Source organism: Stigmatopora nigra, chromosome 8 (assembly GCF_051989575.1).
Source record: "Stigmatopora nigra isolate UIUO_SnigA chromosome 8, RoL_Snig_1.1, whole genome shotgun sequence".
NCBI classification, from domain to species: Eukaryota; Metazoa; Chordata; class Actinopteri; order Syngnathiformes; family Syngnathidae; genus Stigmatopora; species Stigmatopora nigra.
In genome coordinates this window covers 5,702,314-5,713,855 of record NC_135515.1, presented here as the reverse complement: position 1 = coordinate 5,713,855, position 11,542 = coordinate 5,702,314, and the positions used below count along the sequence as shown (strand labels likewise).

Genomic DNA, 11,542 nt, shown 5'->3' with positions numbered 1-11,542 from the left:
TCCAGTAACCTGAGACATGAAGCGGACCATTATACATAACAAACATGGTTACTCAGTAAAATTTCAACATTTATTTGTAGACTACTCTCATTTCTCGCCAGGTAAGATAATGAAAGTGTCAAATGAGATTATTTTTCAGATTGATTATGCGTGCTGTTCCAACCTTGTGATTTTTTTCTACTTTCCTTGCCTGAACATGGTTGCTAAGCAACGTGCACACTGGAATAACACTCCTTTAGCACTAGACTCACCTGACTGGGGCAGTTCAAGAGTAGAAGGGATACCGGCTGGCTGGTAGTGAACACCAACACAAAAAAAGCGCCTCTATGGGTCACAGCTGCATCTTCGAACAACCTGATGGGACTCCTTGCAATGTGTTGTTAACAGCTGACCGAATTCAACAGCACATCATTGGGACATGTCAGAAAGGTGAGAAAACACCAACACATCATTTTTTTACTTAGTCTGTATCAATAGATTAACCCCAACCCTATATTTTCACTGTGTATAAAGTATAATTAACTTTAATTATGGTTGGCAATTCAAATAGCAACAGGCAACCTACAATATTGGCTCACTGGATACACCTGTAATTCATAAATATACTTTATTTTGAATACTGACTGCATGTTTGAGGCACAATTTGATAGTTTTTTTATTGTGTAAGCATACCTAAATTCATTGTTATATGATAAGCAAAAGTATGAATTTTAACTCTCTTAGATTTTCATACTGCATGGGTAGCCTCAGTATAAAACCAATTAATTTGACGTAATTGTAAAGTTATACCTCTAAACAATATTGGTAGATAATTGGTACATCTAGTGTATTCACTTCAATCAATTATACAGAGGAAACTATTATAAAGCAGTGGCAGACCTGCTCAGGTGTCTAAGTCTGTAACTCAACCACTTGGTAGGTGGTCGGGTTCACTGCGGACACCAGAGCATCTATTTCAAAGAACATGATGTACTCCTCTTCATCTCAGTTCTTCAGGTGTGAACACTCTCAGCAACAGTCTTCCCAAATCCCACTTATCCAACTATTCCGAGCTCGGTGTGGCACACTTGCCTGCCTCCGTCCACCAGAGTCCTGATTCTGGACTTGCAACAACACCTGTAAGTGGATCAAATGTACACCTTTGCATTCAGTCTGTGTTTTTAACTGCTTTCCAACACACTGTGCTTCTATCTTTTTACTATTTTCCTTTTTTTTTCCTGATTCTCCCTCCTTCGACCTTGCTTGGAAAGATATTTTTAGTCCTAAACAATATACAGTTACAGTGCAGAATGTTATCATGCATTATGCTTATATTACTTTATGTGACTTGATATTATTGGGGTCATTGCCTGAGACAAAATTCACCCTTGGTGAGTATATCTTCTGATTGACATTGCTGTATGATTTTTTTTTTCCTTCCACACCCTTGGATCTGATTTCGCTGATAAAAATGGGAGAGGTACACAACTATTGGATGAAATGTTGGCCGTGCTTGTATTCAGTGCAAAGCAGCAGCAAATGGTGCAAGGCATTATTTTGTGTGGCAACGGTGTAGCATTACACGGGGAGGTTGAAAAGGTCAGTGAGGGATCGACAAAGGATTCCATTAACCCATGAGCTAAAAATGTGAGAATCCCTTGAATAATGGTTGCATCCAAAAAGTTTCATCATTAAATGATCACTAATAGTTATGATTGGATTCATTGAGTGGGTACAATATTATCTGAGTGTATTAAATAATTTTGCCACCAGGTAGTAGCATTTCATGAAGATGTTGTTATTTGAGGCCTCACTCATCTGCACCTTTTTTTAATTTAATTTTTATTACTTTGGACACAGCTTCCTTCCAGCCGTTTCCGGTTTTCCTCGTGGCATCACCTGCCTCAATGTGACCTCACCGGAGATCAGCTGACATGCCCCAGGGTCCGAGAAGGTGTGCCACAGTCTCTGACAAGTGGTGAAAAATATGGATAGGCTGGTAATATTGTGGGGTGATAAAATTCACGTTATCTGTCCCATTCTCAACTTGGGTAACAAATTAAATGACATTTAATTAAATCTAATTGCTGGTGTATTCGTGTCATGTTGATACGCAACATGGATGTGTAAAATGTGGATAGATTGGTACTTTTGCATATGGTCATGTTCAAAAACTGAAGTGTTTTACTGCATCATAGAACATGGACAAGTTATTTTTGGTGTCTATTGGTAATCATAGGGCCACCTGATGAGGAGCTTTTTCAAAGAAAGGTTGATTCATTGTGTGTGGAGCAATGGAAGAAGAGAAGGATAGAGGTGGGACAGACATGGGAAGAGAGAAGAAAAGAGAATTGGGAAAACTGTGTGGTAAGCAATGCCACTTTTCTGCTTGGGTTTTCTTAATGAAGTTAAAATCTACCACTTCATCTCCCGCCCAAAGGAGTTGAACCTCTCCTACCAGGATTTGGGGGATGCTTTCCAGCAAGAAAACTTTGTCCGGATCCTTCACAGATTGATCCGCGTGGAGAAACTACAGCTGGTCAACAACTCTCTGGAAAACCTGAGTTCGGTTCGTCTGCCAAGGTAAAAAGGAGCTTTCTTTATGTGTCATGAATATCAGACTCCAGCAAAAATAAATCAAGAAGTACATTTCATGCTGCTCTTTACAGGTGCAGGATCCTCAATCTGCATCAGAACTATTTGGTGTCTTTACGCCAGTTGCCAAAACTTCCTGCCGTGGAGCAACTTTGCATATCTGAGAACGCCATCAGCTCCTTGGAAGGATTGGATGCATTGAAGAGCAGTCCTCTACGATCCCTCAACTTGACCCTGAACCCGGTGACCTTCACTCAGGACTATCGTGCACGGTAGGCGGGCCATTTAAAGTCCACACAGCCTCGGTCCATTGGATTTGATACATAGATCAATAGACTGAAAGCACCTATCATCTTCTATTATTTTCCTCCCTTGTTGTCTGCCTTCACACAGAGTTTTCTCCTCCTTGCCAAACCTTGAGACGCTAGACGGAGTCCCGATGTTGCCAGGAGACCAAATGTACACTCGTTTCCAATTCCCACGAATTGCAAGAATGTGCAACATTTTGTGAAAGCCTTCAAGAACATTTAGGATGGAAAAAAAATACCAGAAGTGTGCCACAACTTTTGCCAAAACCTCCATACCAAAAAAATGCATTGGCAGTGAGTTGGATGTTTAAACATTATGGTCATGCCATGTTAAAAGTTTGTTTTACTGAAACTGAAAGAACATTAAGAAAGGTCAGCATAATATGCATATTTATAGGAGTATAAGAAATACTTGTTTACATGGCTGTTTGCATTTATGTTATGGTTGGAAATGCAATAAAGTCTTTTTTCCATTTAGAAATAGGATTTGTTTAATCCGTCCATCAGTTTTGTATCACATGTCCTGTTGGGGATTACCAATGGCTGGGATAGGCTTGAGCACCACTAGATTTATTATAAAATCTGAAAAAAAGATCATCTAATAGAATAAAATGTTGAAATATGATCAAATTAATTAACAAGACAATCAATAAACTGAATTCTTCTTTACTCCAGAAAAAATACAGACTGGACAAAAGACAAATAATTATTATATTGCATTTTTGAATAAAATACAGCTGAAAAATATACAAATAGACAGCAAGTAATTTTAGTTTACATTGTTATCAGACTTGCATGAGACAGGTTGATGATTAACTTTTAATAGTTATCAGTTGTACCAGTCACAATTTGCAAAGTATAACCTCAGTCATCAAATACTATACATGTAGAAATGACTTTGCATAAGATTGGAAAGGCACATATTGACATAATTATAAGTTGCACCATTCATGATTGTCAAAGGCATCACTATCAATCAACAATAAATAAAAACAAGCAGTTGACTGATTGGAATCCCAGTTGTACGTTGAACCGTTGTTTTTTTGATACAGGGTTTTTCTACTTTACAGTCAACTGCATTAAAGTACATTCTTTGCAAATGCCGCATTTAACCAACCAAGAGGTAATGACTATTAAAAAAACAAAAACATTATACAGCATAAAAAAAACCCATCACGTTACCATCTGTCCAATTGCACAGTGAGAAAAACAAAATAAATTCCAGCAAGTTTTCTCCATTTCCAGAGTTCGATCCCAATCGTCCTTGGAGTCTTGCTTGGATGGCTGTTGCCCTTCTTTTTGGGGAACGAGGAAGAACCTCTCAGTGTTTATGTGTCTTTTACATCTCTCCCCGTCGACCTGTTCCCTTTTTTCCTGCAGGTCCCTCTTCCTCTGCTTCCTCTTCCTCGTAGTTCTCTTCCTCAACATCTTGAGCTTCTTCCTTGTTTGGTCCCTAAATATAAATGCATTCACTTAAACTACCATTTTAATGAAGATATGCAGGCCACACCTACTTTTTAGAGTTAATACTTTTTATACAGCATGAGAGATGTGACGACCATGTTTTCACATTTAGTTTCTGTAGGTTGTGATTTTAGTCATGACAATATAACGTCTACCCAACAAAATTAGGAAAAGTATATGCCAATAAACAAACCTGATTTAAGTTTTCCTCATTGTACGTATCCTCTCCAACCTCCTCTCCTCTGTCCTTCTTCTCCCCACCGGCAAAGTCTTCCTGTGCCTGTTTTTGAAAGGGTTGCTTGAAATGTAGTAAAACAATTTAAGCCTTTGGACTTTCAGTTAACAGATTCTGACTTGTAAAAGTCATAACATTTATTTAGTCATTTTCATTTTGATGATTCACCATATGTGTTGCTCATGACCAAAGTTGCACCTAAAAAGTATAAATATAAAAGCATCATCTTGTGGCATCTTTGTGCCAATGAATTATATTTAAGTGAGTAGAAGAGCATCACATACTGCTTTGCTTCCATTGAGCATGGGATTTTTTTAAGTAAAAAAATATACTGCTCTTTTTTCCATCAACCTCTAAGTATCAATTCCAAACCAAGAGAAAGTCTAAAAATACTTAATAATCAGATCATTTTACACATTAACAATAACAAGTATGTCACACACCTCCTCCTCAGCTTCCTCCTGATACTGATCATCTAAATTGTCCTCCTGCTGATCTGGGTTCCCAGCAATCTGGACAGACACATACACACACAAACATGATGTCAAAAGCTCACACATATGAAAGTCACAGTCAACATGTTGCCCTTTTAAGTGTAATTGTCTGCATCAATCCTCTTTGCATGTCTATTCTAGTGCTTCTCACCACCAGTTCGTCTTCCATAGCAGGATGATGGTGGTCTTGGTGTGAGTCTTCATGCTGGGCACGTGCTGCCGGCTCCTCTCCCTCCTCTTCTTCCTCCACAATATCCTCATCACCATTGACCCGGCGATGTGATTGGTCTTCCTCAGCTTCTTCAAACTCGTCTTCTCCTTGGTTGTTAGGGTCATCCTCAGGGTCCAACTCCCCCCCACCAATGGCACCCTGAAGTAGAGTAGTATGCCAATTGCTATATTATATATCCCGCGTATGCTTGAGGTGAGCATTTTTTTTTATTCAGCTAACTTCTCTTTTACAAAGGGTTTGTTTATATGAAAAATATGTCACAAAATATATTGGGTTGTTTTTGGTCATTCTTCATAGACTTGGATTGGATTTCTAAAATATGAATGCATAATAATAACTAAAATTAAAACAGATAAGATAATAGAAGTAAGAATAAAGTGGTTACCCCCAGATGATTCGGTAGCTTCAAATCCTTGTGTAAGAAAAGAGAATGTTTCTCTGCAAAAAATAATGACATGAATAACCTTCTCTGACAAATTGAAAGTCACATGAATAGTTGTCACTAATGCTGTTTTACCTTTTTCACTATTTATGTCGTGGTGGTCTTTTTGTTCATCTTCATTATGCTCCATGTTTTCATAGTCTGCCTTCTTCCTAAAAACAAATAAAAGACAGCACATCTCAAGGCTCTGAAAATGTCTAATGAAATCTAATTTGTTGTTTTGGTTAAATGAGAATTTCCTAGAAACACAAGACTTCCATGAACAGTGATTTGGTCTGACCTTTGGTGCTCCTCTCTTAGCAGCTGCTCCCGTCGATCCGCTTCTTGATGCTGCCGTTTCTCCTTCTCCTGCTCTTCCTTAAGCTTAGCTTCTCTCTCCTTTAGAATCCTCTCTCTCTGTGCCTGTAGCGAGTCCTGTCGCATCTGGATCATTCGGCGCTCTTCAGCCTTCTGAGCCTCAAGGCGCTGTTGCTCCTTCTGCTGCTCGTAAGCGGACTTGACGCTCGCTATCTGATTGTGCGCCTCTTGTAGTGGCTGCAAATCCTTTATGCAAACAAATACAAAACATTTATATCAACCTGATGATAAAACAAGACACTAATAGATACAGTTATTTCAATTTGAGAAAATAATCAAATCATGGATGAATGTAATTGATTGTTTTGCGTGGGAGCTTTGCTTAATTAAAGGCAATGTAAAATAAGTAAATAATTTGGAATTTAAGTCAAACTGATTCTGACCTGTGGTGGCTGATGTATCTGTCTGTCCAAGGCGTTCTCATCTGAATGCTCCATTTCTGGCTCGCCATCCTCCTCCTCCTCCTCATCCTCCTGCCGGTGCCCATCTTGCAATTGATCCTGGTCGTCCTCCTCTAGCTTTTGAGGCTGTCCTGCTTGGGCCATCTCCTCCTCAGCCAACTCCCTCTTTCGTTCGGCATCACCATCCTCCTCTTTTTCTGACAAAGTGAGCTGTAACACTGTAGGTTTTGGCTGGATCTGGACCTGAACAGGAGGAGCCTTCTCTTCGTGTTGGTCCATCTGAGAAAATGTTGATGTTAATACAACAGCTCAGGTAAGTGATAAGAAAAGATAAAAATCGGATTACTCTGGAATCTGTATCATGGTGATGTCCTTTTAGGAAGGCAACTTCCTTGTTGGATTGAACTAATACGATGTTTTGCTGAACCATGGGATCGGGTTGTTGAGGAACAGGGTTTTTCTCAGATGGTCTTGAGTTTTGTGCTTTGCTGAGGGAGTCCTTTAGCTCTTTGTATTCATTTACTTGTACCTAAAGTGCAGGCACAATACCACAGGAGATTTAAAAAACAGCAACAAATAACATATCACAAGAGAACAGAAAGGCATTCATTTGCCAAAATCCGAATGGCCGCAAATAAAAATTACAATGAGAGAAAAAATATATATAGAGATATATTTATTTGTATATAAAAACTCTAATATTAGAAAAAAATCATAAACAATGTAATACGATAGTGATGCGTTGGAATAATCAATTTTCAGTAGATTGCTTGCCTACCTGAGCTGCCGCTAGTGCATTCTTGTGGTCTTCCAGTGACAATGAGATCTGATCATGTGCTGTCTTTAGATTTTGATGTTTCTCCTAAACACACAGGTACAATCAATAACTGTAATAGACTCATAAATAAAGAGCTTGAAAGACATGATGAGTTGTGAATTTCCCAAATATCTTTACAGGCAATATTTAACCAAAGTCTGATTTGCTTGAGATTAGTTTAACTTCTGGGCTTTTGAGAATGCCAAACATCTTCATTTTGTGTAAATATGTCATTTGGATGTGAATTGGAAAGTAAAAATTCTGCTGCAAACCATTAAAGTAAGTGTATAGGAATTCTCACCTGAACATCCTGCAGTTGCATGTGAATATCATGATGGGCCTTCCTTAGTTGCTTATTTTCCTCTCTGAGGTTAAGTACACTATCTGTACATATAAACAACAGGCATTAAGAAGGCAATATTTTGATTTTTCAACAAAATACTGACATTTCGTACAAAAATTATAACCCTGTCCCTAATTGGTATGCTTTAATTAAACAAATGTTCGCATTCATCTGTACAAATTTGCCTTACATGGATCGTAGGGGGGCGGGGGGTTGCTTTTCTAGATGTGTGAGGGTAGAAGGAAAGACTAACATTCCACTAGAATTGTTAAGATTTTAAAGAGTCAGTGTTACATTTCAATGCATTGAATTGAAGTAACTGAAAAGAGCACCTTTCAGTTGGGCGGCCTCTGAGTCTTTGATTTGCTGCATTTTTTCATAGCGATCTCGATGCTCATCTAACAACCGATTGTGATCATTTCCTTCCATTTGATGCTGCTCCTGAAGGTCATAATATTGCTTCTTCAGGTCTTCATGTTGGTTCTGGGAAAAGATCACAGGCAAACATAGTCATTACTTAAATTGATATATTACTCCTTAGTATAAAAGTCTTTGTTTTTCAGGGTGAAGCAAACCTTGAGCATCTGATTTTGAACGTGTAGTGAGGTCAGTCTGCTGCTGGAGTCTTGCTGTGTGATCACACAAACAAAATGTTGTAAAAACACACTTCTCAGCATAAACATTGACCAAAGGGAAACAGTACAACCCATATTAAATACAAAATGTTAACAAATTAAGACGACAACAATAGGATTTACTTGCTCAATAAAAAATCAAATACCTTCTCTTTATTTAGTGATTGCTGTGATTCGACTTTATACACCAAGTAATCTGCAATTGAGAAAAACGGTTTTATTGAATTAAATAACACCACAATTATTTAAAAAGGGAACATATTGACTTTAGAGCTGCCACAAGTAAAATTTAAAAAACAAAATTTAAATCCACATAATGTAATTAGTGTATCTGCGAGATGAGAATGAAATACAAGTAAATGTACATATTTTTATTCACCTTCTTTGGCTTTTTTGTGCTCTAACCTCTCCTTCTGAAGAGACTTCTCCAGTCTTGAGCGATGTTCATAGACCACTGCAAATATAAAGAAGATAATAACTACAATGTTGGTACAAGGCAAAATATCCTGGTTCTAATCTTGGGCGAAGAGCACACAGGTGGATTATTTATACTAAAATCAAAATGTACAGAGTGCATATTGTATACACAGTCCTATCTGTTGTGGAACCAATTGCGATAAAATGCAGCGGTTTCACACCAATTTCCAAAACAGTCTGATAACATTGCATTAGCAGAGTGTGAAACAAGGCAACACAGTGGAGATGACATTTAGGGGTCTATTAGTTGAGATAGGGGGGATGATTGGATCTGCTGGGTGGGCTGGTGCCTTACAAACCAAGTACTGCCAGTCACAGCATTTGGGCATGTTCATAAATACAAAAGTGCTGATGTGTGAAAATGTGTATATTTACGACACCCCCAACACACCCCCATCAATCAACAGCCAATCATGGATATCACTTACACAAGCAGTATCACTGTTCTGTGATCAATACCACAACGTGAATACAAAAGTCCATTATATAAAAGTCCATTATAGTACTTAAAGAGTGAGGTTTTTTTAGTGTTGTGTTCCTGGATTACATACTTTACACTTGGCTGGCAACAAGATCAACGTGTACCCCCCATAGTTAGCTGGGATCGGCTCCAGCACCCCTACGACCCTCGTGAGGATAAACATATAAAAAAATGAATGAATACTCAGTGTAGCTACTATTTAGTATTATTTAATGGAACAGAATCACATCAATACTAGGGAATCGGATGCCCATTTGTTACAGTTGACCCACTTAAAACACCATCAATACAATGACGCTACAACCGCTGGAGTTTGCCTAATGTGTACTACACTCTTTTAGGCCTTTGTGTCTATCAAAAAATGCTGTTGGTGAATTATTAAGGCAAACAATCTTGGTCAATTCCAAATGACATTGTCGAAAATGACAATAAATTCCATTTTTATTTGTATTGCTTGTGACGAACGAGGTTCTTCTGTTAAGGAAACATAGCCAATAAACAGTATGGCTCCAAAAGTGACAGAAACAATGTGTTACGGGGTTCCAGCCATGGCCCCATATATGTTTTTATCATATTTGGAATATTTGAATACATGCATGTCACATAAATATTATGAACACATTAGGAAACTGTTTCAGGTTGTGGGAAAAAAATAATAAGAAAGAAAGTTGTTCCTCCTGCTTTATAAGTAAAACAGCAACAGTTGTTTTTGAATGACCTTATGACCTGAAGATAAAGTGTCGTGTAGTGCAAATTACACTCGCGTGTGTATGAGGGTGTTTGTTGAGTCCTGTACTAAGCAATAAACTACACCACCTCTTCGGGTAAAAGACGGGCAATCTTCTTAGCTGATAGTTGAGCTCTTAATTAAAACCCAACCTGGTCTATCAGGAGATTAAATGGCCCCTCGAGACCAAGGTCATGATCTCTCTTTGAGAGAAAAACCATGAGACTAGATTTAAGTCCACTTCCGGCTGAGTTACTACAACTTTATTCAGTCTGCAATGTCTTTTTTTTTTTTTTAGATCACTTTAATAACAAGTCAGCCAGCATTTTCTGGGGTTTTCTGGGTGTTGTCATCTATCATTCATCACTAATTACTGCTGTCATCATTCTTATATTCACAAAAAAAGACTTTTAGAAGGAAAAAGCATGACAAAAAAAATGCTGATAATTGCTATGAACTTTATTGTCATAAATGGTGAGTAAAACAGTGAGGTAATATGAACTAAAACCCAACTTTTTTTCCAAATTCCAGTTTAATTGTACACTAAACTGAGATCTAACTTTAAAAGTGTCATTATTCTTACCCACCAAATTGCTTTTTGGCATGCGATCGCCTGCGCAGGGCAATTCCCAAACAGAAAAGAAGATTTGTTTAAGCAAGTTTCCTGCAATAACATGTCATGCGCAACCACCACACCGATTGTGTTTACCTTGGAGCTGAGCCGATAAAGACTCTTGATGTTGCTGATACTTTTGCGCCATAGCTTGTGTCCTCTTAAGTTCCTTGTGCATCTCATAGGACACCATTCCACCGTACATCATTCCACAAACCACGGTGACAAGCAGGAGACATTGGAAAATCCTCCTTTGCCTCCGCGAGCACAAGCCGTTTCCCATCTTGTACCCGCGCCCCTCCCCACCGCTTGATCGAGTCAACTCCGTCTCTGCTACTGGAAACTTCCCCTATTCAATCCGCAATTTTACCACTCCTCAGTCCAGAAACATCTCCAAACAGAGGAGAAACAGTACTACTACTTTCCTTCGGTCTAACACTTGCGGACTTCTTCCTGATTCACTTCAAAACGGCCGATCAGATCCTCGATTTTGACGACTGTTTGCACGGATCTAGCTACAAACTAAAGTCAACGTCATAAGCAACATAAATGTTGCAGAAAAAAGTCAAACGTGAAATCAACCAGGCCTGCATGGCACCTATAACTTGCATTACGTGTCAACCCGGTAGATTCCTGCCAACAGACTGTGTACTAAACGGGAAGTCCCGCCCACCGAAAAAAAATCCTTAATACACTCCCGCCCCTAAAGGAATACCTTTTAGCCATTGGTATTAAGAGAAGTCAGTTAAAAATATCTAGCTGAACCACAGACATTATTTTTGGGGCATATTTTATTCCATGTCACTTTCTGAACCACTTTATCCTCACTAGGGGCATGGGGGGTGCTGGAGCCTATCCCAGCAGATACCCTGATTTGGTGTCAGCCAATCACAGGGCACGAGGAGGCAAACAGCCATTCACTATCAGACTCATTTCTAGGGG

The 11,542-nt window shown here is 38.7% G+C and overlaps 2 protein-coding genes across 2 annotated transcripts; one reads left to right on the top strand and one right to left on the bottom strand.

Annotated features, from left to right (window-relative positions):
• Positions 1-418: 418 nt before the first annotated feature.
• Positions 419-3,468, top strand: LOC144200638 (uncharacterized). The gene is made up of 7 exons (XM_077722884.1): positions 419-429; positions 989-1,118; positions 1,840-1,933; positions 2,219-2,346; positions 2,420-2,562; positions 2,649-2,846; positions 2,968-3,468. The coding sequence occupies exons 1-7, from the start codon at positions 419-421 to the stop codon at positions 3,083-3,085; spliced, it is 822 nt and encodes a 273-aa protein (XP_077579010.1). The 3' UTR covers positions 3,086-3,468.
• Positions 3,469-3,532: 64 nt separating this feature from the next.
• golim4a (golgi integral membrane protein 4a) lies at positions 3,533-11,265 on the bottom strand. The gene is made up of 16 exons (XM_077723203.1): positions 10,697-11,265; positions 8,682-8,756; positions 8,449-8,498; positions 8,243-8,296; positions 8,000-8,150; positions 7,626-7,708; positions 7,286-7,369; positions 6,854-7,036; positions 6,490-6,786; positions 6,030-6,292; positions 5,825-5,901; positions 5,693-5,745; positions 5,227-5,445; positions 5,025-5,093; positions 4,540-4,626; positions 3,533-4,335 (listed from the first exon to the last, which is right to left on the bottom strand). The coding sequence occupies exons 1-16, from the start codon at positions 10,881-10,883 to the stop codon at positions 4,222-4,224; spliced, it is 2,046 nt and encodes a 681-aa protein (XP_077579329.1). The 5' UTR covers positions 10,884-11,265; the 3' UTR covers positions 3,533-4,221.
• Between the last annotated feature and the right edge of the window lie 277 nt (positions 11,266-11,542).